Source organism: Sprattus sprattus (assembly GCF_963457725.1).
Source record: "Sprattus sprattus genome assembly, chromosome: 13".
NCBI classification, from domain to species: Eukaryota; Metazoa; Chordata; class Actinopteri; order Clupeiformes; family Clupeidae; genus Sprattus; species Sprattus sprattus.
In genome coordinates this window covers 22,965,108-22,992,091 of record NC_137911.1, presented here as the reverse complement: position 1 = coordinate 22,992,091, position 26,984 = coordinate 22,965,108, and the positions used below count along the sequence as shown (strand labels likewise).

The 26,984-nt window shown below is 44.0% G+C and overlaps 2 protein-coding genes across 3 annotated transcripts; both read left to right on the top strand.

Annotated features, from left to right (window-relative positions):
- Nucleotides 1-2,644: 2,644 nt before the first annotated feature.
- Nucleotides 2,645-13,201, top strand: LOC308374224 (14-3-3 protein zeta-like). The gene is made up of 6 exons (XM_080849951.1): nucleotides 2,645-2,688; nucleotides 3,857-4,302; nucleotides 8,573-8,696; nucleotides 11,208-11,371; nucleotides 11,478-11,573; nucleotides 11,860-13,201. The coding sequence occupies exons 2-6, from the start codon at nucleotides 4,009-4,011 to the stop codon at nucleotides 11,917-11,919; spliced, it is 738 nt and encodes a 245-aa protein (XP_080706077.1). The 5' UTR covers nucleotides 2,645-2,688; nucleotides 3,857-4,008; the 3' UTR covers nucleotides 11,920-13,201.
- A 1,118-nt stretch (nucleotides 13,202-14,319) lies between these two features.
- Nucleotides 14,320-26,984, top strand: adam17a (ADAM metallopeptidase domain 17a). Of its 2 annotated transcripts, XM_080849638.1 has the most exons (20): nucleotides 14,320-14,791; nucleotides 15,543-15,675; nucleotides 16,068-16,201; nucleotides 16,526-16,614; nucleotides 17,064-17,253; nucleotides 18,506-18,636; nucleotides 18,873-18,959; nucleotides 19,318-19,428; nucleotides 20,790-20,934; nucleotides 21,045-21,136; nucleotides 21,252-21,404; nucleotides 21,610-21,809; nucleotides 22,187-22,290; nucleotides 22,488-22,622; nucleotides 23,189-23,319; nucleotides 23,785-23,863; nucleotides 23,986-24,074; nucleotides 24,174-24,221; nucleotides 24,591-24,630; nucleotides 25,137-26,984. In XM_080849638.1, the coding sequence occupies exons 1-20, from the start codon at nucleotides 14,650-14,652 to the stop codon at nucleotides 25,523-25,525; spliced, it is 2,622 nt and encodes an 873-aa protein (XP_080705764.1). In that variant the 5' UTR covers nucleotides 14,320-14,649; the 3' UTR covers nucleotides 25,526-26,984. The 2 variants fall into 2 exon arrangements, with proteins under 2 accessions (XP_080705764.1, XP_080705765.1); XM_080849639.1 differs by lacking the exon at nucleotides 24,591-24,630.

Below are 26,984 nucleotides of genomic sequence, written 5' to 3'. Positions count from 1 at the left end.
AGCAAGCGTCTCCCCGTCACAGGAGACTCACACACATATTACACACCAAAACGCAGATTTGTCTTCGGCTGGGAGAGACACAAAAGCAAAACGAGTGGTTGAACCAGAAAGGAATGTGCATGAACGTGAGTTTGTTATGTGGTGTGCGACAATCCGAACTTCTAAAGCCCTCACAGCACGGGGTTAGATCAATTTCATTCTGCGCAGCAGATGGAAGACAGGAATCATCTAAAATTCATTAAAAAGCCAGATTTCTTTTTTTAAAGCTCTGACAAAAAGAATTCTGTAAAATGAATCTGTGTCCGATCTCTGCTGGAGTGACTGGGAGGATTTGCATGTTGAAACAGCACTGATTCATCCTGCCCCACCTCATCTCTGCCCTTTAACCATGAGACTCACTTTAAATTATGTGCTTTAAATCATGTCAATCAGACCTGTCATGTGTCAGACATTGCACTTGACGACCTATAAACCCACATGGAGAAGAGTTACTTGATTTATGATGCCTGAATTAGGCTTATTGAAAATCATATCTATAAATTGACAAATATATAGAGGTATGGATTGGATGTATTAGTTCATTTTACATAAATCTTCTAATGACCTCAGGGCTTTCTTTTGGAAAAATCTTTCCAGTGACATTTTACTTACATTTGACACAAATGTCACACAAAAGTGACTGTTTTGGAGATTTGATATTAATTGGAATATAAATTCACTGTTATTCCACTACAGCCTTTAAGACTAAGGTTGTGACTAATAAGCAGGGCAGTCTGAGTGATAAATAATGCAGGCTATATGAGTCAGACCTTACACATTCACATTAAGCCTGTAACATCCTTCCAAAGCCCTTGTATTAACACTCCAGTTGTCCATTGCAATCAATAGATTTTGTGTGATTGCCTAGGCTAATAAATGATAGAGTTTTCACCATTTGTATTCTATTTCTGCATCCCCATTTCAGCCTACAATAAGATCAGTAGCAAAGTCACATGGACAGGAGGGGGTGAGAGGGGGTGGAATAGTTTCTTTGGGGTTTCAGTGATCACAATGCTTAAAGGTTTTTTTTCTGTTGTGTGATTATGTTGCATAAGCCAGTGTCCTTTTAGTTACTCAGCAGCCAGAGTGATCCAGTGAACATGCATTTGCAGACAGTAAGAGAGAAAGAGAGAGAAATCTGTCTGAAGGGGGGAGAGTACCAGACTTATTTTTTTCTTTAACACTATTCTCTTCTCTTGTTCAGAATCCTTCCGTCCTTATATTTGCCCTTCAGGACAAAGAGGTAACATTTCAAAGAGAAAAGTGATACATTGCAACATCATCGCAGGCCATCTCACTGGTTTCTACTGGGCTATTGTTCTGTACACCCTCTAAAACTCAGAGAGCTCACCCCAAGGGAGCCCAAAGGGACCTCGAATTGGGTTTCATCTGTATTGACAAAACTCAGCCAAAACAGAAGGGGAAAGACAAAACTCAAACATAAATAGTCCTTCGTCAATACTGTGATTTTCAGTTCCAATCTGACTTTTGAGACTCAAATAAGAGACTCAAGGAGGCAAAATAACTGTTGAGTGATCAATGGAAGCGGGGGGGGGGGGAAGTGGTTCAACAATGTTTGCTTTTCCCTTCCATAGCAAAATAGTATTACGTCCTAGCTTGCTGCCGACTGAGTGGCTAAGAGCTTTCACTTTAGCTAATGTACCATCACACCAATTATCTGGCATCAAAACAATAGGCTACTTCAGACTAAAAGGAGACATTAAATGATTTGTGCAAATGGCTAATAGGGATGTTACAGAGGGCTGTCATGTGGCCCTTGTTTTTTTGTCTTTCTTTCTCAGGGTGGAGACATGTGAGCCTCACAGCTTGCGGTTAGAATGAGAATGGGTATAAATCAGATTTAGATAAGCTCTCTTATTGTTTATTGATAAAATGAAAGATGCTTTTTATTTGGTGATTGATTCCGCAAGAGCTAATTTTGCTCACTTCATGAGTGTCTTTGAGAACTGTTAATATGCACTCAAAATGGTTTATCTTTTGGACTGAGCTGCCATAGTTTTAATTCAATTAATTGAAACCATAATCCTAGAATGCAGGACATCAAAGAAGGCTCCTGGATTTGCGATTTAACACCTTAGGCCTACTCTGCAATGTCAGAATAACCTTCTTCTGCAATAATGTTCCATAAGCAAGATCCACGGAGAAGGATTAAATGCTTGTAACAATATAATTTATTACGCTTTCAAAAGTTAAAGGTTGATACTACCTAGGTCACAACCAGTTTTGGTATGGTCAGAGACTGATGTAAAATCCTCCTGACCTCACGACACTGAAACAAAAAAAGGTGGGGGAAGAATAACCATAGCAATGGTGACGTCTTCTCCCTTGCTCTAATTGGAGGAAACCCCGTGCCCGATCCGCAGCCTGAGGACCAATCAAACGTGCTCTTTTGCACCCGCCTCCACTCCCCGCGCAAAACACTCACTGGATGGCACTTTGTATGACATTTTTACCAATACTGAAGAACCAGTCAAAAAATAGCTTTGTTCTTCAAAAAAATATTTCGGAAGAAAGGCACCTCCTCTGCAAGCTAGGTTGCATTCTACAATTGCCTTTTTTTTTTTTTTTTTTTTACACATCCACACTCAAAGCGAATCAATTCGGAGGAACAGGAACGAACCCATTAAGGTTAGACGCCGGCTTTCCTCTTCATTCATTTTAACTTAATTAGCTAGCTAACTACATAAATATTTTGGTACGGTTTCACTTAGTCGCACTGTTTCGTCTGAAGTAAGATAAACAGTTTGCCTACTGGGTTGTTAGAAAAAGACTTTTGCAAACTGCCCACAGGGATAGTTGCCATTTCTCTTACTGATGTCGGGTGCAACTTGGTCGTTGCTATCAGCAGTAACGTTTACCAGCCATTCATTAGCCATCAAGGAATGCATTACCGTAATACTACTTTGGTGTTTGTTGTCCTGGGAGATTTAAGTATAACGCTATCTGTCATGCGAAATATTTGTCTTTACATTTATAGTGAAGACCGTTCCTAATGTTGGATAGCTGGTCAGCTAATCTTAGACAGCAAATCATCTTTTCGCGAAATTAAGTCAAGAGCAAGCTAGAATTGTTGAAAACACGATTGCGAGGACAAATGTGGTAATGAAAAGTTTTAATATCGTTATATTTTGCAATGGGCTCTGAATAACCAGTTAACGTAAGCTAGCTGCGAATGGGCGGTGTGATTCCGACCTAGCTAGCTTCCGCAGAGCTCTTGTGAGTTAAGTTAGCTGTGCTACCTTCTTGCTGACCTATTTAACCCGTGACCTAGTTGTATAAAAAATGACATCTTAATCCTTGTAATGCTAGCCAATGGGGTAGCTTAATTGGGTGGTGTTGAGCATCAACATGAACATAAGGAAACATGGAGCGTGTAGAAACAGCTATTTCGAAATCTGCTGGCTAGCTCACTGACGTTACTTTACAAGCCTTCAAGTTAGCTTATGCTGCTACCTAGCTGGATATCCCGCGAAGAGGTTGTTCCTGTCACCGCCCATCTTAGATCTTACCCGCCAAATAATCGTAGTAATGCCCTTCTCGTTCGTTTATTCTGATAGTTGTCTGTTATCAAGCTTTGCCACTTACAGTACAGTTTGCCAGTAACGATAACAGTGTTATACCTATTTGAATCTATTCCATAACGAATGGCAGCAGGCTGATTTAACATTTCATTTTTCTTTAACACTCTATCTAGTAAGCTGGCTGGTGGTAAACATAACAATCCAACGTTCTATGTATTGCAACATAAATATGCTGTGAGGTCCCCTGATGACAACCTGGTTTCTTCTCCTTACAGATATTTCGAAGGACTGCGATCACCCCCTATCTGTTCATCGTTTGCTAGCAAGACTTCCTCACCCTACGTCTCCCTTTCTCCTAGCCGCCTCGGCCATACTGACACTATAGACTTAACCGCCTGAAGCAGCATTTACCTTTAGAATTTAAATCATGGATAAAACGGAGCTTATTCAGAAGGCAAAGTTGGCCGAACAGGCCGAGCGTTACGACGACATGGCTGCGTCTATGAAGGAGGTGACAGAGATGGGAGCCGAGCTGTCCAACGAGGAGAGGAACCTGCTGTCTGTCGCCTACAAGAACGTGGTCGGGGCACGAAGATCCGCATGGAGGGTCATCTCCAGCATCGAGCAGAAGACCGAGGGTAGCGACAAAAAGCTGGCGATGGTTAAGGAGTACCGGGAGAAAGTGGAGCAAGAGCTTAGAGAGATCTGCAACGACGTATTGGTATGCAGCCGTTTATATTCTTTTCATTTGCAGTTAGAAATGGGGCCGCATCTAGTCTTATTTGCTTGGACGCGATTGAAAATGAGTTACAATCACACGATAAACTGTTCGCTCACTCGGGGGCAGCACGCTGTGGTAATGAGCTAAATTAGGTTTCATCCTGTTGAAACGACCTTTGTTAGTGGTGCAGTAAGATCTACAGTGTGAGCGCGTCCGTCAGGAAGTAGCTGGCTGAGTGAAACGGCAAAGAAGCGCCCACTTGATGTAACCCCAGTGATGTAACAGCAGCCTAGTTTTGGGCTCTCAAGCTGATGGCTCTTTATATAGAGCAGTTCTGTGAGCAGCATCTTTGCATGGGCCTTTCATAATTGACCCAGTGATGGTTTCAAGATCTGTGCATTGAGAAAGAGGACACAGCCTCTGCATGGGTTTTCAATTTGACACATTGATGGAACCCGTGTGTGTGTGTGTGTGTGTGTGTGTGTGTGTGTGTGTGTGTGTGTGTGTGTGTGTGTGTGTCAAATGGCATCTATCTGTTCTCCTGCTGTTTTGTCTTTTAGAATAAGCCAGCCCCCCCCCCCCTCATTAGAGGCATGAAGCATTACTCATTCAAAACACTTTCTCCAGTGGGTTTGCTTAAGTAGAACAATGCCCCCATCACATTATGAGACTGCCAAAGTGTTTGGCTGTGTGGCTGCACATAGGTGTGTCCACTGGGGTGAGGCAGAGGAACAGGAGCAGCCTATATGCTTGCTCATTCTCTCCCTCACGCACACACACATGCACACACGCTTGTTCTCTCGCTGTGCATGTGTGTGCCTATATGTGCTGTAATCCTGTTAATCAGGATGTTGGCTCACAGATAAGGTTTTACATTTTGGAAGTGTTCAGCTGAAATCTAACTGTCTGTAAGTGTTTTGAGATTCATCATTCAGCAGGTCATCTAGTGAGTCCTTGACCATTGCACAGACTAGTATTAATGCTCCGATTGATATGACTGCATTACATCCTCTCAAACTATCTCAACCCTGACAAATGAATTGGCCTCTGGTAGCATGTTGGAAACGCGTTATTTCCCCTTAAATGTATGTCATTTTTCTAAAGCCATCTTTTTCCGTCCTCTTGTACTTACTGCTTTATGCATGAGGTGGTGGTGGGCTAGTCCATTAGAGCTAAGGAAAAAGAAAATCCGCTCTCTTTCTCTCTCTCTCCCCCTCCTCCCCTCCCCCTGGAGTCGTCTCTCATCCTCCTGATTGAGTAGAGCTGTGGGATGAGTGGGATCTGATGGAAGCGCTCAGCTGTTGTGTTGCAGTGAGCTTCCAGTGGTGGGCTGTATTGACACAAGTCAGCGTTGTTACTGGGGAAACCAGCACATCTGATGATGGGCTGCTGCCTTCCGCTCCAGCATTGATCCCTTCTGAGGCCCATCGGAGAGGTGGGGGAGGGGAGGGGGTCCTGTGGGATTGAAATGACATTCTTGTATTCTGTAGGAGGAAAAGGCTTTTTATGAATCTAATAGGTAGGCCAAAGGCTCACCTTTCCCTGATAGAACCAAGGAGTTGAATAAGATAGATAGATAGATGGATGGATGGATGGATGGATGGATACTTTGTTAATCCAGAGGGAAATTAAGGTCATCCAGTAGCTTAAACACTTATACATCTCTCACCGACATGCATACATAAATCACATAAACTTAGGGAGAATATATTCACACGGAGTGTTTACAGAAACAGGAATGGGTCTGACCCTATGATACAGAATGCAATGATTGTGACGGTGTCGGTTCTTGTTTGTGTGCAAATATGTGTATCAGATCAAGTTGAATTAAATTTTTTTTAATTGCATTATTTACCCCCAGGGTTCCTACTCTGCATACTGTGTTTTTTTTTTTTCCAACATCATCAATTTAGCTGCGGGTCTCTGGTTACAGTACATCCATTATTCCTTTTTTTGGTGAGCCAGCAAAGCTTCGTTAATGAAGATGTGATTTACATGTTCAATCCTGTTCACAGCCAGGCAAACCCTCCTGCACTGCACGTAGATGTAGGCCTAGTCCTATACATCATACAACCCCGTGGCATTGCGTCCTGTCTGTGGCGCCAAGGGTGTGAGTGACTCACGCGGTTGACTCTGTGCCAGAGGGCGTGGGCCAGAGCTCACCGGGTAGCTCCCCTGCAGCCCCCACATGGCTCAGTACCCCCCCCCCCCCCCACACACACACACACACACATACACACACATACACACACATACACACACATACACACACATACACACACATACACACACATACACACACATACACACACATACACACACATACACACGCATACACACATACACATACACACACATACACACATACACATACACACACATACACACATACACATACACACACACACATACACACACATACACACACACACACACACACACACACACACACACACGCCTTCCATTGACATTCTCGCCCACATGAGGGGAGGCCTGTCCGGACAGACCTGCCTCTGCCTTGTGTTGGAACGGGGGAGGAGAGATTTAGCCTCCTGCTGGATGCTGTGTCTTGTCTGGTGCGTGGGTTGAGGGCTGACTTCACTGGGGCTTGGCCCCGATGTGGTTACGCCAAAGCAGTCATGACTGCTCCGTTCTTCTCAGCCGGCAGTCAGCCACTGTGTGCGTGTAGGGTGTGGCTGACTGAAAAATGACAAAATGATCGCCATAGATTCGTAACATTCTCTACTGGTTATACGCCACCATTTGTTGTACGCCACATTGCTGACTTCATCACACCGTACCTCTAGACCCCAAGTCAACTTTTTACAGGATTTTAGGTAGTGGTGTGTGTTGTCTGGTCAGCCTAACGTGGCTGTGAGAATGCTGAGAATGAGGAGAATGCCAGAACACTGAGTGGTGCATTGACAGCCTGCCTGCCTGACACAGGCAAGATGTAACAGGCCCCCAGAGCTCTGGTGCCCAGAGCAGAACAGGGTCCTTTACCCCCCCCCCCCCCCCCCCCACACCAAGAGGCCTGTCCTTATCAAACCTTAGGCCACTTACCACTTCAAACAAACCAGACGTCCCTATTGATTTTCATACAAACCTGCTATAGATTTGCCCAGAGATCTACGCTCTGCCTCATTTCTATTTTGAGCGTAGAAATCTATCTTATTGGTGTAATTTAATTTCTTGCTCGTGGTTGAAGGAAAGGGTTTTTTTCTTTTTTTTCTTCATTAGGTTCCTGTAGGGATCAGTTCCCGCGGCGTTTGCCTGACTGTCTTAGAGCTGTGTTTGGAGCATGTGTCCGTGTATGTGTGTGTTGGGGCCACAGCGAAGAATTTGCTGCTGTGTGTGACTTTTGAACACTTTTTTCCGCTATTATATATATAAAAAAAAAAGTTTGAGCTGCATCTCTGGGAACAGTAACAGCAGTGTTGGTTTGTATTGGGCCCGTCATCATTGATGCTGCTGGACCACGTGATGTATAGAAAATAATGCTGACCACTTGAGGCATTCTATCTTGCCTGTCCCCTCCCTTCCTAACACACTAGTCCCCCTGTGCTGTTCCTGGAGTAGCTCCCGTGGTCTGGCGGTCGCATGCAGTTCCAGACTCCTGTGTTGGGGTTTTGGTCTAAGCTGAACTGTAAAACAATTACACTGTCCCTCCCAAGCCCTTGGTGTCAGTGGTGGTAGCTTAGCTCTGAGCTCCCAGCAGGCGATGTGAAGTCTTCCCCCAAACACCCACACATACACATACACACACACACACACACACAAATCCGAGGTTCTTAAGGCCGTAGGGACATAGTTGCACAGCTAATGCGGTTATCTTACCCCATCACGTTCACTCATAGCTGACAGCAATGCAGTGTTTGAATGGTGGTGTAGGAGAAAAACGTTAGGCAGTTGTTTTGTCTTGTTGATATGCTGATATACACATCTGCCTATGAAGTATTTTCCCTCCTGTTTCCATGAGCCATCTGTGCAGACATTTGTGGATGGTCATATCTTTTTGTGACTGATATGTCATGCCGGTGACCTGGATTTTGGAAGGTGAAGCTGCCTGTGAACTCATTTATTTGTGACCTGGTTTTACACCACAATGTTCTTCACTTACCCCAGCCTGCTGTTTTCTGAATAGTCTGAATGTTTTGTCCCGAAAGTTTTGTTGTTGTTGAATAGACCAAGTGGTGCATTGATCACACATTAACTGAGGCTGATCCAAGTGATGGAGATGAATAATTAATGGTCCGTTTTCTTTCCACAGGAACTGCTGAGCAAATATTTAATCGAGAACTCCACGCAGGCGGAAAGCAAAGTCTTCTATCTGAAGATGAAGGGAGACTACTTCAGATACCTGGCTGAAGTCGCTGCAGGAGAGGACAGGAAAGGTGAGCTGGTCACAGTCATACCTGATCCTTCCTTAAACACTACACGTCATACTTTCTCGTAGAAATAGAAATAATAACCTGGAAATAATCTAGAAAAACCTAAATGTGGCCTTGAGTTTTCCCAAAAAATACTTGACTGATCATTTGTATGTCTGGATCCGGGGAAACATTTCTCCCTGTGTTCACTACAGTGCCTTAAGTGCTGCTCACACATGAGTCATCAAGATGTTCACAAGCAGAGACCAAAATGAGCACTCGCCAAGTGCCAATGGCACGTAGGTTTCTGAACGATGGCGATTACTGCATCACTCAGGCGTGTAAAATACGGATGCTATCCAAATTCGAAAAAATACTTTCGTTGTCTGTCTTCAATCTGGTCATGTTAAAAAAAACAGCTAGGCAAATGTACACAAGTGAGAGAGGGGAAGGAACACACAGAGCATGACACTACCTACACAATATGGCTACTGAATGTGCTAGTTGGAACATTTAGCATAATGTTGAAATATATTCCTGGAGTGGTACCTACCTTAAACTTCTACAGCTACCCCTGATGTTATTAACCCTAAGGCAAGCAGCATTACCCTTAGCTAACCTTTCTGCATCAACTACTGTTACAAGGGAAGGATAATTCAGTGTGAGGTGGCTCACAATGGATTCTGCCGAGCCACGGGAATGGATTAAGTATTCCGATGGTACAATGCAGTGCAGTGTTTGTAGAGCAGTCGTGAGGGACGAGAAAATTCATCTCAGCGTCCTGTCCATTATTAAGGTTTAGGCCATCAAGAGCACTGCCCACAAGGCCTGTATGGCTTTAAAGCTTTGGCCAAGTTGCTTTAGTAAGCCTGAAAATGCACAGGAGGGTAGTATATTACTGATGCAAACAAATTCTTATGAAAGTTGGTCTTACACAGGTACAAACAATATTCCTTTAAATTGTTTAGGCTAGGTAAAAAGTTACTTTTAACCTTTTTAAGCTTTATTGCTGTATTTCTTCCACCATTTAATATTTGAGTCAATTAAAACCCCCCAAGAGAGCAGATTACTCTCTTTACAAGGATGGTTATAGAAGAGGAACATGGGATCTGTATCCTTGTCCTTTCCCCATCCAACCATTCCTCTTATACATTCACTGGGCAGTCTAAACAATTGATGTTGGTAGTTGAATACAATTTGGAGTTTTAAAACCAATCTTGTATTAGAAGGTAAAACTCTTTTTGTTGTATGTGTAAACTCTCCCCAACTGCATATCTCAACATGCACTCTCCCGGGAGAAGCCACCTCTGTTAATCAGGCTACCACCTTCCTGCGTTTAGCCAGCATGGCGTAGATTAGATAGATTTTCACAGGTTCAGTCATCTCCATGGTGTACGACTGCTTTGACTCCTGAGTCCAAAAAAATGTAGTTGAGCTGCTGAAGAAATGATTGGGAATAATAAGGGTTACCAAGGCTATAGAAAACGTTTAATGCCGTGTGCAAATTGAATTTGTGCATCTAAAAATCTACATGTTTACCATAGCTAAATCCCCAGTTTTACAGCTTACAGTTCCTAAAAGCCTGCTCAAATGTACCCTCGCAAGGAGGTATGGTTAAAACCTTGAAATGGGGAGAAGATTTATTCTGAAATAATAGTATAGCAAAATATAGCTGTGTCCATAGCATCTGATAGCAGTTAGGCTCTCAATTCAAAAGTCGTCTTCAAAAATGGGGTGAACTCCCTCAAGTTGAAGCTGAAGGTCAGCATTTCAACCATTTAGCCATTGTTTCCATTTCAAATCCACCACAGTTGTGGCAATACTGAGGCACTGCACTGTGCGTCTTAGTTGCTATTTTTAAAGCCCTAACACATACACATAGTGGCACTCCTCTGATGAACACAGTCAGAGTGCTGCCTCAGGGGGCTGCAGTGCAGCGAGTGCTCTGTTGATTGGGCGGTGGTGCAGTGGCTCTCCAGTCCTCCTGGCAGTGGCTGGCGCTCCGTAATCTCCCTAATTAAAACCTCCTCTGACGTTGCCCCCTGAGCTCAGCGTCCTCCTCATGAGGATGAGGCCCCTGTGCTCTGAACCAAACGCGGTCGCAGGAGCTGGAGACGAGGTTCAGCAAAGAGGCTTGCGTAGCACTCCTAGCACTCACTCCTAGAACCCTCACAATGATTTTTGTGTGTGAGTGAACTGCAATTACCGCTGCATTCCAAAAACTCTGTGGCGTTTAAATGCCTAAAGCGTGGTGTTACTTTGGTCACTCAAATGTGTGTTGATCTTGCAATTTGTATAGTCCCTCAGATGTAGGTCACATTTAGGAGTATTTCCTCAATATTTGATTCCTTCTTGCACGGGTGTCTGGTAACTTTGGCTCCTCTTTAAGTTGCCAGAAGGACCTCCATGTGTTTACACACGTATCCTCATACAATGGGGCTTACGTGTATCAATTCCTCCTGCGGGTTTCCATTGTTGCCTTTGTGGTGGAATGACCTTGCTTTACACTGAACTGGTTTCTGTCTTGTTCCGCAGCAACCATAGAGAACTCTCAGGAAGCCTACCAGCAGGCCTTCGACATCAGCAAGAAGGAGATGCAACCAACGCACCCCATCCGCCTGGGACTGGCCCTCAACTTCTCCGTCTTCTTTTATGAGATCCTCAACTCCCCAGAGCAGGCCTGCTCACTGGCCAAACAGGTGGGCTTTCATGCAGCTGAGCGGCCATGTGTGCAAGACCCGAACAAGCGTCTTGGCTACTCACCCCTTGACCAATGCACTAAGAATGCATGTTGTTTGTTCACAGGCTTTCGATGAGGCCATTGCAGAGCTTGACACACTGAACGAGGAATCCTACAAAGACAGCACTCTCATCATGCAGCTGCTTAGAGACAATCTGACAGTGAGTACCTCTGCGTCTTCTCTTAAGACACTACACCGACTTTCCTAGTCATTAAATTGCTAAATGGAGGTGATCCTGAAAGTGCTCAAGCTTTCTTGTTGAAGCTGCATGTGTCTCAAGCACACAACCGCCCACCCCTATAGTATTCTAGTAATCAAATGCCAATGCATCAATGTCTTCTGAGTGTCTTGGCAAACACATTGTTGGGGACTGGTGGTAAGCTTGTGCTTGCTCATGCTATGTAGGGTAGGGCTCCCAGTTAACCAGAGTGCTTCTCTGTTTGCAGTTATGGACCTCTGACAACGCAACTGATGAAGCAGAGGCCGCTGATGCCGGAGAGAACTAAAACCTCTTCCTCACCAGAGCTCATCTCCCCCATTAAGAGGAAACAAAAGAAGAAGAAGAAGAGAAAAAAAAAAACCTTTTTACACATCTCCATTCCTTATCGCTCCACTTAAAAAAGAAAAACAAATCTAGCAAATGGAAAAAAATACCCATCAGTACTGGAACAAGCGCAACAAATATTCCAATAATTTAGTCTTTTAGTTTTTTTGCAATGCAGCTCATGGACAAGGAAAGAAAATCGAGACCCCCCCCTTCCAAACTATTTCTTTTTCGGTTTGTGATTTTTGTCCCAGCCTACCATGTGTGTGCGTTCTCTGCTGTAGAAAAGTATGACGTATGATTAGCCTCATTTTTGTATCGACACTCTTAATGACTTAGTAATACATATAATAGGATCTTAATGTGCTACAGGAAAAACAAACGGTTGACTGTGCTCTTGGAAGAGTAACCTGACTAACGGTTTGAAATTGAAAGCTTGTCTCGTACCATTTTACTGTAGCTCTTTTTTTTGGTTTGTTTTACTTCATTTTCTTCTGGTTGTTGGCGGTGTCCAAATGGTAGGATGTTTTAAATGGAATCATATAATCAAGAGAAGCATTCCAGTTTCAACTCTTCAATGCAAAATCTTCAGTTTTTATTGTAGGTCTTACAATATCAAGTAGTCTCCATCTCCTCTTGTAGCGTTAAAAAGATCAGATAGAAAGCATTTGCATTGGCTATGTGGATTTAATTTTGTGACAACTATAGAATATAATATTAAGGGTTTTGACCTGTATTGGAATGGAAGGCTAAAATAGTCTATTGAGTTTCAATTTGGATAGACTAATGGAGGATCTATTGGTATCACTTAGCCCTAAAAGAAATCCCACTGATTGGTTGTAACAAACTGGTCCTAGTTTTTCACTTTAACAGTTCCCTATAGTTATGAAGTCTTTCTGCAGAAGTCTCACAAACACTCCTTTTTGGTCGAGGTACACACTTCACTTGAAGCATGTCTGAATAGAAATACAATAAAGAAAAATGTGGGGCTGTCTAGTGACCAAAAAAAGTAAAAACTTGTTGGAAAAAAAATCCTTGCATGTCTTTAAAAATTACACTGGAATGGGAACCAATGCTGTATGCACCAAGATGAAGAGACCAATATAGTACTTTTAAACACAGGCTTGTACACATTTAAGGACGTGGGTGGGGTTGGTTAGTCCAGTGATTGTTAGATTTGGACCACTATTGTGTTTTTGCTAATCATTGATTGTAGTCCCTAAAAAGCCTTGTGAAAATGTCTAATGCCCTATGTATCAGTTATGTAACATGAATAAAGATGACATTTTATAAACCAAAACTGAATTTCCATTTGTCTTAAATTTGAATCCACAATATATCTTGTGGTTTAAGTTTTCCACGATTTACGCTGGTCTCACTGACCTGGTGCTTATTGAAGAAATTATGTTAATCCCTTTTTCATTTTTTGTCTAGCCTATTAAAACAGCATGAAGGGTACATGTTTATTCTGTAGTAATGTTTATAATATTTATATATTTTTAGCAGGTTGCAATGTGCAGAAACGTTCTAGTTTAACGTGAATGAAGCCTGCACTGTAAATCGTTTCTGTTAATGTCACTGAAGGAAGAAAGGCTAAACGCTTTGAGACGAATCATGAGGGTGGGTATTTAAGTGAATCGTCCTGTCCTCACCTACAGGTAGGCTGGTGTACTGCAATTCAGTACTTTTGATAGGCTGTCCATAAATCACTATCCTAACATATTTCAAGTATACTTATGCTAAACGGCAAGAGCTAGAAGTAAAGTCACCAACATTTTTGGCTTATCCTATGTAAATGAGAGGATACAGTAAGGAATTGTCCTATGCACTAATTGTGTAGACCCATTCCCTAGAGAAGCAACATGAAACGATCAGGGTGTTTCACACATTAAGGATTTTTTGTAAAGGGCAAACTCAATAAATGTCAGATGTGCCCACTCATTAGATTTTATGCCTTCTGTTGAACTTCTGTTTATCTCAGTGTTAAAAAAAAAAAAAAAAGTATTTCCTCAACAGAGTCTCTAAAGAATGTTTCGGGAATTTGGGGTGATTTAAATTGGTCTCTGTTGTGGTTAATAGCCACACTAGACATAGTAATGCTATAGGATGTTAAATTGACCTAATGAACTAATGCAAACCCTTTGCGTGAGATGTCTGTCGACTTACTTGTTTCCACTGATTAAGACAGATTTTTGTAGGCATGTCCATTACCTATTCGCTTCCATAGCTTTTAAAGTGTTGAGGTTGAAATATTATTGGAACCTCATTATTTCCACCATGTGTGATGTAAAACTTGTTTTTATTTTGATTTGACGTTTCCTCTAGTGACGTAGTTCCGTATGGAATCATTTCCGGGGTTTATAGTCTGTTAGTAGCAATTGTACCCACCCTTGCTAGTACATTGTACCATAATTTAAAGAACAAGAACGTTTTGGGTTTTTATATGTCGTTAGATAGTAACCAAGTCATATAATCGTGTAAGGTGATAGTTCAATTGACAGGTAGGCATAGTTTATTTCCAGAAGAAACAAGTCAAAGAACCCAGGCTAGCAAGTTGGCTAGCGTCAGCTAGCCATAGAAGATATTTTGCTCGCTAGTAAGGATAACGACGCTGACAACTGCAGAGGAATAAGAAAAATAATTCATAAGCTAACTGCAGTAAAACGATGATATTGTTAAAGTAGTTTAATACATGGACAAATGGTATAAAAAGATGAGGACTATGCTTAGTATGCTACTTTGTGCATTGTTACTTTACCCTTGTTGGGTAAACTGTGTAACAAGCCCTACATTGCTTCTGGAGGAGCCCTCATCGGAAGATAGTAAGGAATTTGGTAAGTGACATTACCGTTAACGGTACTTGCTGTCTTAACATGACAGTTAAATAGGCTGGCAGATGCTACTAGTAAGCTTAATGTGTTATTTATAGAATAAATGGACTGTTAAGCCCCATTTAGTTTGTCCTCTTGTGAAAGGCAGGTCTTGTCAATATTGAAAATTCCAAAGAAATTCGACTGTATTCCACAGCATTTGTTAGGTTCTATGTCTGTGTAATTCTTAGGTTGTTTAAGGTTGTAGGTAACGTTAGTCCAAATAAGCTTGTTAATGAATGTGGTGGCAGTTACACAAGCTCATTTAGCAGTCATTCCCCCAATTTTATTGCTTCTTTGAATTGTAATGAGTTTCATGCTCACGTCTTGTTTTATTTTTGGCCACCTTGGTTCCACATCTAATTTTCATGCACCAGCAGTCATCACTTTACACTAGACCTCGTTGGCTTGTTTAGCGTTTTTTTTCAGTTGTGTTGCAAACGCTACACCACAGAAGTAACAGACATACCCTTGCAGGAAACGTTCCCTTTCCCCCATCTCTCTCCTCTCACTCTTAAATTATCCTAAAGTGTTAACCTCTCTCTGTCATTCTTGCTAAATTCAACCATATCGACAATGAAACACTGGGTGCCTTGCACTGTTTGCGCTCAACTATGTGGATCACTAATCAAACTCTCTGCAACACATTCAGGTTTAAAGCCCTTTTAATCTGACGCTGACACTAAACTAATTGCGACTCTGAAACCCTGTGCAGGTATGCTTCGCTCCCTGCTGGCTGACTTTGAGGTCCTCCCAGTCTCGAGCTTACAGAGGCACTCTCTAAGGAGGAGGGACACTGCCCCACACTCGCACATAGAGCGGCTGGTCAGCTTCTCTGCACTAAAGAGGTATAGTCTAGTCATTGGTCATACACAAAGGCTGTCCCTGTGTGTGTGTGTGTGTGTGCGCGCGCGTGTGTGTGTGTGTGTGTGTGTGTGGAGGCTTCTGACCTTATGCTCCAACAAAACAATCAATGGTGAAAGATGCTACAGCAGGCCTCTGTGTGTGTGTGTAGCTTGGCACTGTGGGGTTTTGAGATTTTTATCGGCCTGCAATGAAGCAGCCTTAGGCACAGCGCGTGATATTTGGAAGCTGCTTGGTTTTGGCTTGTGACATGTCTGGTATTTGCATGAACTGTAATTTTAAACTGACAGTTTCTTCATAATTGGCAGCAAAACCATTTTGGAAATGGGGGCTACTATACTATTCTATGCGGTAAAGCAAATATGTATTTCTGCAGGAATTTTCAGCTTTACTTGACAACAAACACAGACCTCTTCACAGAAAATTTCAAAGCAATCTTCCTCAACAAACAAGGGAAGGAGGAGCAGTATGATGTTCAGATGGAGAACTACTTCAAAGGCCATGTCGTAGGTAAAATCACTAAAGCAGTATCTACATTTATGTGTGTGTTAGTGTCAGGTAGAGATGAGCATGGTAGCCTCTGCGTTCGTCATTTGATTTGATTTGTTTATTTGATGAAGAGGGACAGTGTGCATTAATAAACTTTAACATGTAAATGTACCCAATTGTAGCCAAAAGGCTAGTTTTCATTGGCAGTCCCCCTCCCAGAGTGAAACTGGCTAAAGATAGGGAAGAATTATAGCATATAATACAGTCATAACTTAGAGTGGTAGTTGTGGAGGCTTATTTAGGTGTGAGAGTATCTAAGAGGTTTTCTCTTGCTTCCCTGCGTAGGGGATGAACACTCTCGTGTGCAGGCACATATGGATGGGGACGAGTTCTCCGCCCATATTCTCACAGATGAAGCAGAATACAACGTAGAGGTAAGAAGGGGTTTTACAGAAGAGCACAGCAGACAACTGAAGACACGTTCTGTCTATCATAGGGCATAAGTACACTCCATGCTAGAATACTTGTTTATTGCTTTGTATTTATTTTCAAGTATAACTTCTTAATACCAACAACCGATATCAGATTGTCCTGCCACCTCATCAAGAAAACGAGAGTATGGACATATCTTTTTCAAGGTTCAATGGAATTAAACATATTTCCACAGAAGGATGGAATATGGAATGTAAACAAAATGAAACAAGTAAAACAAAATTAGGGTGTCCAAGTTTTTGTTTGAAAACATTTGTGATCTATATCAGTAAATGTGTAATAGATTAATTCAGTTGTTCAATTGTTGATTGATTAATCGATTGACTGATTGACTGATTGACTGATTGACTGGTTGACTGAATGACTGATTAATTGATTGATACCCCATAAGCCTCTGTGGCGGTACACCGAGACGACCCCTGATGGCCGGCTGTTGGTGTACCGTTCTGAGGACATCAAAAACATCAGCCGGCTGGCCTCACCGAAAGTGTGCGGCTACGTCAACGCTGCCGACCGGGCCCTGCTGCCAGAGCAGGCAAGAGTGGCCGGAGAAGAGGAAGGGGAGGGGGATGAGTCGACAGGTAAATGCATTCTGTATGTATATGTGTGTGTGTGTCAAAGAATATGTGTGTTTACTTTTGTTGTGGTGTGTGATGATGTTACCATATGAATGCGAAAGAGCGTGAATTTTAAGACACACATTTACTCCCTGTCTCCTACCAGGCACTCGTGTGTTTTAATGTGGGTCTGTGTATCTTTATTTCTGTATAAATGTGAATAATGTGGGTGTGTTCTTTTAGCGTGGGCAAAACAGAGTGCCAAGGCCTCTTTCTTTTGATGAAAGCATTTTCCTCTTTTAAGACACAGCCTTTAAGAAACAGCCTTTAAGACACTGCCTTTTCCTCTTTTAAGACACAGAACTGCATGTTCCCTCTGTGCATCAGTGAGCCTAAGAGAAAGAGAGAGGGGAAAAAAGGAAGTGGGCCTTTTCAAAGCTGTGGGTCAGCTGTTTAAAAAAAAAAAAAAAAACGCCCAGGACATTGAACTAGCACTCAACTCATTCAGGTCTGTCTTGACCTATGCCAGTCTATTCCTAAGATGATCTGTTCTCCAGAAGTGAATGAAAGCACACTCGGCATGGAAAATGACTGATTGTGAAGCCTGTGTCCTTGTGAACAAGCTGTACTGTCATAAACCTTTAGCTGGTCCACTGGTGTGGAACATATCAGTGGTAATGGGGCTGTTTACAATGAATTTGGTTGAAAGTGCCTGATGAGGAGGAACAAGTCACAAAAACTTTCCAGTCCTTTGGGAGCTTCATTTCTATGTACTGTAATTGGCCTTAAAAAAAAAGAGATCATTATTTGCACTGCCACCAACAACTGGATGTTGGTTATTTTTATTTTTCAGCATCTATCAGAAACAGCTATGAAATCATGCTGACTTCTTAGCTATCAGATTATAATATTTCAAACCAGCAGTATTCAAAATAGAGTGTTCACCCCCCCAAAGAATGTGTTGTCATTACTCATCCTTGTACCAGTAGAACCCCACCAGAAAGCAGTCAGATAGCAGTATGTTTCTCTTTGTGTCTTTGCATTGAGAGTGAATGGTGTCAAGTTCCTTGTGGTCACTGACATTCTTCTGGATTGCACATTTGGTGCTGTACTGATCAGCAAGAGCTTCACTTGATTACTTTCAGGCAGTGAAGGGCGTAAATGCAAAATAGTCTTCAATGTTTAATGTGATACCTCTGTTGTCAAGTGTTGACTTAATAGGCCTCTAATTAATATTTCCCTGGTTTCTTAATTGCCCCTTTCTGGCCCCCAGCAGAACCCCTTCACAGACAGAAGAGATCCACACATGATCACAAGAAAAACACCTGCCCCCTACTTCTGGTGGCTGACTACCGCTTCTTCAATCACATGGGCCGCGGAGAAGAGAGCACCACCCTCAACTACCTGGTGAGCCACTCGAGCTGGAGAAAGCACTCACGATCAGTTAGCCACAGGAACAATTAGCCACATGTGACATAGGTAACATGCAGACTTGTGTATTCAGCCTGTTGTTTACTAGTCGGAGCACAAGAAAAATCAGACTTCACAATTCAGTCTGTGATCCCATACCTGGGAACCTAATGTGCCATATTTTCCATTTATTGTAGATGTGCTGATAACATATTTTTTTCTGCTTTGTCCAGATTGAGCTGATCGACCGAGTGGATGACATCTATAGGAACACCTCCTGGGACGATGACTTCAAAGGTTACGGGGTTCAGATCCAACAGGTGAGCGACCCCATCAGAGGCCTGCTTCAGTGTCGAGCTCCCTCTTGCTCTGGGTAGGCCTAGTGCCGTTGAGTCTGGTGAGATGGAGATCCAGAGAAAAAGCCTGGCTGAACAGAAAGCAGAGAGGCTTGTCTTTCAAGAGGCAGAGTGTTCAGTGGAGCCTCAGTTGGGCCTCAGGGGGGAATCGAATCTGTCCAGCTGGCAGTGGGGAAGAGCAGTCATATTTGGGCACAGCCAAGTCCTTTTTTTCCCCCCAGGCAGGATATGTTCCTGCTACATTGCTTCCTCCCCCCCTGCTTTTCAGTGTGCTTGTTTTTCTCCTCTTAAGCATGTTTTGCTGTTCATTTCTTCTTCACAGATTATCATTCACAAAGAGGCCACGCCCGTGGGTACAGGTGGCGCCCACTACAACATGGATGGAAGCCCCAGACCCAAGAGCCAGGTGTGGGACGTCAAGAGGCTCCTGGAGGTGAGAACCTGTGGAGGTGCAGTACCAGACTGGTCAGACACATTCACATGGCGGCAGCACGTATGATGCTCCAGCAGTTTGGCCAACAGTAAAGGAAACCACTGTTTGTGTAGTAGCAATGTGGAACAGTGTCTGCACGTTTACAGTGGCCTCTACAAGCACCAAATGTTCTTGTTTATCAATTAGATTATCACTAGATTGTTGATCATTTGCATGTAGCTTGTGGTTATGTGATGTATCCAATGACTTCAAAGTCAAGGAGGAAAATTGCTGCTGAAATGTTTCTTTCTTTTTTTTCCCTGTCATGTGATGAAATTTAGGGCCACATTGCGATGTAACACCAAATGTCCACTTGAGTACCTTGGAGAATAATCATTACAATATGCAATGATCACATTACCCCCCCCCCACCTCACCACATTACCCCCATCACCTCACCACATTACCCCCCCCCCCCCCACCTCACCACATTACCCCCATCACCTCACCACATTACCCCTCATCACCTCACATCATTACCCCCATCACCTCACCACATTACCCCCCCACCTCACCACATTACCCCCCCCCCACCTCACCACATTACCCCCATCACCTCACCACATTACCCCCATCACCTCACATCATTACCCCCATCACCTCACCACATTACCCCCATCACCTCACCACATTACCCCCATCACCTCACATCATTACCCCCATCACCTCACCACATTACCCCCATCACCTCACCACATTACCCCCCATCACCTCACCACATTACCCCCAGTCACCTCACCACATAATCCCCCCAATCACCTCACCACATTATCCCCCCCAATCAATCACCTCACCACATTACCCCCCCAATCACCTCACCACATTACCCCCATCACCTCACCACATAACCCCCCATCACCTCACCACATTACCCCCCCATCACCTCACCACATTACCCCCAGTCACCTCACCACATTACCCTCCCATCACCTCACCACATTACCCCCAGTCACCTCACCACATTACCCCCCTGTCACCTCACCACATAATCCCCCCAATCACCTCACCACATTACCCCCCCAATCACCTCACCACATTACCCCCCCAATCACCTCACCAGATTACCCCCATCACCTCACCACATTACCCCCCCAATCACCTCACCAGATTACCCCCATCACCTCACCACATTACCCCCCATCACCTCACCACATTACCCCCCATCACCTCACCACATTACCCCCCCATCACCTCACCACATTACCCCCATCACCTCACCACATTACCCCCCCATCACCTCACCACATAACCCCCATCGCCTCTTCATTGTATGACCTCGTTGTTGTCATTAAAAACATGCCTCCTCCATTTGTCCCCTTCAGCAATTCAGCGCAGACATCGCAGATAATGCCTCCACCGTGTGCCTGGCTCATCTCTTCACTTACCAGGACTTTGATGAGGGGACTCTGGGACTGGCCTATGTGGCCCCATCCAAACCTCACGCCCTCGGTGGTCTCTGCCCGAAACGTGAGTGCAGTTGTGATTGTGTATGGAAGTATTCATAAATGCCTTCTTATATACAAACAGATTCTTGAAAAGTATGTACATGTATGTGTTTTGTTTTATTTTTTTTCCAGCATACTTTCCATCTGCTTCTGCCAAGAGGCCTAGTTACCTCAACACTGGTTTAACCAGCACAAAGAACTATGGGAAAACTATTCTTACCAAGGTGGGTTTATTAGGCTGAATACGTATTTGTTTTCGAAACAAACCAGTCCTAAACCTACAAAAGAGTAAAACAAAACTCAGCGGAACCTGAATTCTAATGGCATTGATACACTCAGGAAGCGGACCTGGTGACCACCCACGAGCTAGGCCACAACTTCGGTGCGGAGCACGACCCAGACAACATCGCCCACTGTGCCCCGACTGACGACCGCGGTGGGAAGTTCGTCATGTACCCCATCGCTGTGAGTGGGGACCATTACAACAACAAGGTACAGCTCCCCTGCCAATGCGTTCTGTTTGTACTGTTATTAACAATTAAGAGACTGTCAGTTGGCTTTTCCTGACCTACTGCTTTTGTATGCTAACTCAACCTGTAGCTTATTTAATTGCTGTTGATGATTGGGGAATGCCACAGATGAAATGATCTCTTGTCTTTCTTTGCCTGTCCGTCTGTCCCTCCCTTCTTCTCTGCAGCGCTTCTCTAACTGCAGTAAGAATTCCGTCAGTAAGACCCTGAAGTTCAAGGCTCCGGTGTGTTTCAAGGAGAGGAACAGTAAGCTGTGTGGGAACTCACGCGTGGAGGAGGGCGAGGAGTGTGACCCGGGCCTTCTTCATCGCTACGACGACCCCTGCTGCACCTCCAAGTGCATGTTCCAATCTACAGCGCAGTGCAGGTGTGGCGCTCATCCATGCACACACACACACTGGCACACATCCTTAACAGATGGTGGGAGTATTGCCTCTCCTCCACCCCCATGGCAAACTGGCAATGCTCTGTGTCTGATCCGTTTTAGTTTATGTCATGGAGATACTCTGCCAGCCAGATTTACTTTTCTGTTTGTGTTTAAAATGCTCACAGTTCTTGTTAGAGGTGATGTCTGTTGCTGTTTTAATGAATGCGATGAATGTGCTAAAGCTGTGTGTGTGTTTGTGTGTTTGTGTGTGTGTGTGTGTGTGTGTGTGTGTGTGTGTGTGTGTGTCTGTGTGTGTGTCTGTGTGTGTGTCTGTGTCTGTGTCTGTGTCTGTTGCGCATGCATCTGTACACTCATAGTGATCGCAATAGCCCATGCTGCAAGAATTGCGCGTTTGAGAACGAAGAGAAGACTTGCCAGGAACCCATCACTGCTACCTGCAAGGCCCTCTCTAAATGCACAGGTGAGCACTGGACCCTATAGCAGCTATATTGCAGATGTACATCAGCTATACAGCAGCTATACCAATCACATCACACGCCTGTCAGAAACAAAGGGTTATGTATCCTATGTTAACTGAGCAATTTGACTTGCACTGTGAGCATGGCACAATGTCAGTAAACAACGAGCCAGTAGTAAGCATCCTCTCCTTGTTGACAGGGGTCAGCAGCGAGTGCCCTGCCCCAGGCAACCTGCCTGAGGAGACGGTGTGTGTGGACATGGGCCGATGCCGTGGAGGGGAGTGTGTGCCCTTCTGCGAGGCGCTGCACGGCCTGGAGTCCTGCGCCTGCAACGGTGAGCAAACTGCAGACTGTTTTGAGTACATGAGATTAACTTAAACTCTTCAGTATCCCAGTATGGTAATGGATTGTGGTTATGTAATTAAGCAGATGATTTTGCAAAACATCTTCAAATCTATGTTACAGCGGAATGTTTAAAGGAGGATGGAGAAAGTTTGGCAGCTAGATTATTGCAGCCACAACAATTATTCCCTCCAAGAGCAATGGCAAACACTGTTTGGACTGTTGTCTGTGTTCAGGCTGTATGCAGTGTTTTGTCTACACATGAAACTATTCAGCTGTGTTAGAGGTGTTTAGTTTGTACATCAAAAAGTTAACAAAATGTTTAAAAAAATGTATCGTATCAATTAGATAAATATTTATGTTTATCGTCATAAAGAACATGACCAAACACAAACAGTAGTGGTGCTTTCAACCTCCGGATTGTTGTCATTGAGACAGGAAAGAAATCCAGTCATGTGTCTAACTGCTCTGTCTCGTGTGTGTTTGTGTGTGTGTGTGTGTGTGTGTGTGTGTGTGTGTGTGTGTGTGTGCGTGATCTGTCTCGCAATGTGTCTCCAGAGACTGATGATTCGTGCAAAGTCTGCTGCAAGAACTCATACGGCGTCTGCACGCCATTCACCTCAGACAGTGGCGACTTCCTGTTCCTGCGCAAGGGCAAGCCGTGCACCGTGGGCTTCTGTGATGAGGGGGTGCGTGCAGATCACAGCTTGCTTCATCGCTAGAATGATTGATATCACCTGGGGAAAATCATCATAGCTAGTATAACATATGCCTTATTACACCAGAGACAATGCCTTAGTGTTTGTGTATGGAAGGAGAATTGTACAATAAGTGCCAATAACTATCACTTTGTTGACGGCCGATGTGCAGCCCCTATTTTAATCTCACAACACGCGGTTCAAATGCAATTCAAGTTGAGTAAAGCATTTTTACAAAGGTTTCAGATAGGCTGTGCATGTTTCGATAATAGTGAATTGTCATATTACTAGTCCTAGCACCTTGTGCCACATATTATGCTCTCACAAAGTACTGCCAAAGATACAACCTAAACTGAACTGTGTACTATTCAGTATCTGGTGAACTTGCTGGCATTGGTCATGTTCTCTTGCTTCCTGTTCTTGCTTGATGTCCTGTGACTTATTCGCCCACTCCAGGGGAAGTGCATGAAGCAGGTGCAGGATGTCATCGAGAGGCTTTGGGACTTCATCGACAAGCTTGACATCAACACTTTTGGTGAGAGTAGTGGACAGTGGGCAACTATAGCTCTTAAAAAAAAAAAAAAGATGCCCCTCGCAGTTTTATTAACACTTTACGCTTTAAAGTCAAGCTCACCCTGTCCTCTCTCTCTCCCGCAGGGAAGTTCCTAGCGGACAACATTGTGGGCTCAGTGGTGGTGTTCTCCCTCGTCTTCTGGATTCCCCTCAGCATCCTGGTGCACTGCGTGGTAAAGACTAGCCTCACACTACTCTCAACCCAGCCTGTCTGCTCACAGCACAAACAGTGTAACATGTGTAATTAACTCCTGGATGTTTTCTTTTTCTAGGACAAGAACCTGGACCTGGAGTACAACAAGTCCCTCATGTACCCCAGTGTAAGTTGTTAACAGGCACCTCATTAAGGCTCTCCTCACACCTCACACATCACGTGAAATAAACACACAAATGTGACACTTCATTTAGCGGAGTTAAGTCCTGCCTGACTAACCTGCCTGTTTGTGGACTGGGAAAAAAAAGAAAGAGAAGGCCAGACAGGACAAGCAGGAATTGCTTACATGTGGTCTCATCCTAACTGGTTACTTCCTAATGGAATGTTTTGAGTGTGTGTGTGTGTGTGTGTGTGTGTGTGTGTGTGTGTGTGTGTGTGTGTGTGTGTGTGTGTGTGTGTGTGTGACAGCTGAGCTGTAATTGGCTAAACTTGACTTGTCCCATCACTGTTTGCCCCACCTGCCGTGGAACTGCAGCAGATGGTGGTGGAGGTGTGTAGTAAAGCCCAGGCCTCAGGTGAGTGTGTGGGGCTGGCTGTGCACCTGCTAGTGTGAGCTGCTAGATTGTCGCAGTGTCAGAGTGTAAAGAAGGAATGCTAGCTCGTGACTTGTGTGAGAGGTGGTGTCTGTCTGTCGTCACAGTCAGGGCGTACGTTGGGTTTTGGAAGTGGGGTGTGGGTGGGGGTCGGGGGTGTTTGGATTGCAGTTTGCAGCTGTGGTTTGCCTTTGTGGTTTCCCCCTGCATCTGGCCTGTACGTGTGGTAATGTTGAAGTGTGTTGAGTCAAGCCGTGTTTACCCCCTTACACACAGCCTGCTTGAGTGTTTTTTTTTATTTTGATGTCTTGAGTGAGTAGATGAGAGTTAGCACTAGCCCCGGTGGTCTGTCTTGAGTTGCTGCCTGGAGCACTGAAGGAGGCTGGCCCTCAGGGCTAGTGTCGGCGCAAGCACATGCAGATGCCTTGCGTGACCCTCACTTCTTCTTTGTCTTACCTCTTTCTCCTCTTCATGGTCAACCCCCGCAGAGCAACCTGGAGTCGGTGCCCGTACACATTATCAAGCCCCAGGTGCCACCCTTGTACTCAGCGGGCCGGGCCTCGGGATCAAGCCCCAGCAGCAGCGGGCCATCGGGCCCCCTCCCTCCAACGGCAGCGACGGGCGACCCCGGCCCTGCCCCGGGCTCCGCCGGACCCAGAGCGGATCAGCCGCGCATGGCCACCATCCAGGAGGACACCAGCAGCGACTCAATGCCGCTGGACGACAACCTTCTGGAGGGAGCCGTCTTCCCCCTGCCAAGCGACCCTCTGTCCACCGCACAATCCTTCCAGGACCTGAACGAGCAGCAGCAGGGGGAGGCCTCGCCCGCCAGGGGCGACAAGAAGCGCCTCAAGAGGCAGGCCTGCGTCGACAATAAGGAGACCGAGTGCTGAGGGGGGAGGGGTACGCTCAAGCACACGTCCAAACGTCTATATTTGTATGAATATTTCTGTACATACCTCACACCGGCCAGGTAATATACACTGTACTTATGCACAGCTGCAGTCCTGTGGGCTAGAAAATATCAGGCAGTTGTTGGAGTGTGAGTGCATTAGCAACTGCCCATGTATGTTTAACTATGCCTGTTATGGTTGTCACAGTAAAGATAAATGGTTAAAATACAAGCAGTAGACGCTTAAAGCAGTGTATCAATGCTAGTGGATGCCTGCTTAGACACTGACATTTTCGTGGTGTTTATTTGAGAACTGGAGCTCTGAAAGTGATTGAACCCAATTGTCTTTGTGTCAAAGTTCAGATTGATTGTTGAAGCGAACTGGTGAGGGATGGGATCATTCTCTCCATCTTCTTGTATCAGGAGATGTACCCTCTGTAGATCTGCCTGTTTATGTTGCTAAAAGCCATATTTTCATGCAGAAAGGTTTTCTGAACACGTACAAAGCACTATATCAAAGATCCTCTCGTGGTACCTGTTTGGTATTCTGACCAGAATAGCGCTTCTTTGCTTAAAAACAATCCAATCAGTCAGGAATAACTCTCCTTCTGTCTTTCATGAGACAGTGTCACTTTATAGTTACTTTAGCAGTTATTTAAAGGAAACTGCAAAAAGACCAGGAAACTCCTGCATTGCAAAAACTACAAATCATAGTAAACAAAATAGGTTTTCCTACTTATGTCGGAAGTGCCACTAAATTTGCACTCTAAACCAGGGACCTTGTGATCTTCTTTGAGTGACTATTTTGTGTATATTTGAATGCTATTAAGTCATATATATTTCACGTTGTTGGAATGCATGTGTCATTACAGCACTAAAGTAGTCTTAGTAGGTCATGAATGATTAACACGGACATAAGATACATTTTTTGTGGCCCGCAGCCCTAATTTTTACTATTTTACATATTGTGTCTGCATTATCATTGGTAGTCTCAATGTACTTACTGTAAAATGTGCCTTTACATGTAATAATGTAATAACCATTGAGGGTTTTCATTTGTTTTTGTGTTCAGTATTTAATGCAATAAAACAGATATTGCCTGATTTTTTTAAAAACAAGTTCTCTGAATTCTCATCCTACATATCTTACGTCAGCTGCACCCTGCTCTACTGACTAATGTGCCATGCAAAATATCCTGTACTTCACCTGTGGACATTTTATTTTTTAAGCTACTGTTTTTTTTTTTTGTGTAAACGTTGATTTGATGTTGACTGAATATGGGTGTGTGTGTTTGTAGACCTGGAGGTTAAATAGTCATATATTTGTAGGAATGTCTTCGGATGGCTTGTATTTATTTAACCTTTAGGAGAAAGAAGTGTCTGTATGAGTTGTGTTCAAAACTGTTACATTTGACCACTGATATTATGACCACCTGAATTGATAA

Coding starts and splice junctions, on each gene's coding strand:
- LOC308374224 (XM_080849951.1), top strand. CDS start 4,009: ATGGATAAAACGGAGCTTATTCAGAAGGCAAAGTTGGCCGAACAGGCC. Junction 4,303..8,572: donor AGATCTGCAACGACGTATTG/GTATGCAGCCGT, acceptor TTCTTTCCACAG/GAACTGCTGAGCAAATATTT. Junction 11,574..11,859: donor TGCTTAGAGACAATCTGACA/GTGAGTACCTCT, acceptor CTCTGTTTGCAG/TTATGGACCTCTGACAACGC.
- adam17a (XM_080849638.1), top strand. CDS start 14,650: ATGGACAAATGGTATAAAAAGATGAGGACTATGCTTAGTATGCTACTT. Junction 18,960..19,317: donor ACGGGGTTCAGATCCAACAG/GTGAGCGACCCC, acceptor TCTTCTTCACAG/ATTATCATTCACAAAGAGGC. Junction 22,291..22,487: donor GGCCCTCTCTAAATGCACAG/GTGAGCACTGGA, acceptor CCTTGTTGACAG/GGGTCAGCAGCGAGTGCCCT.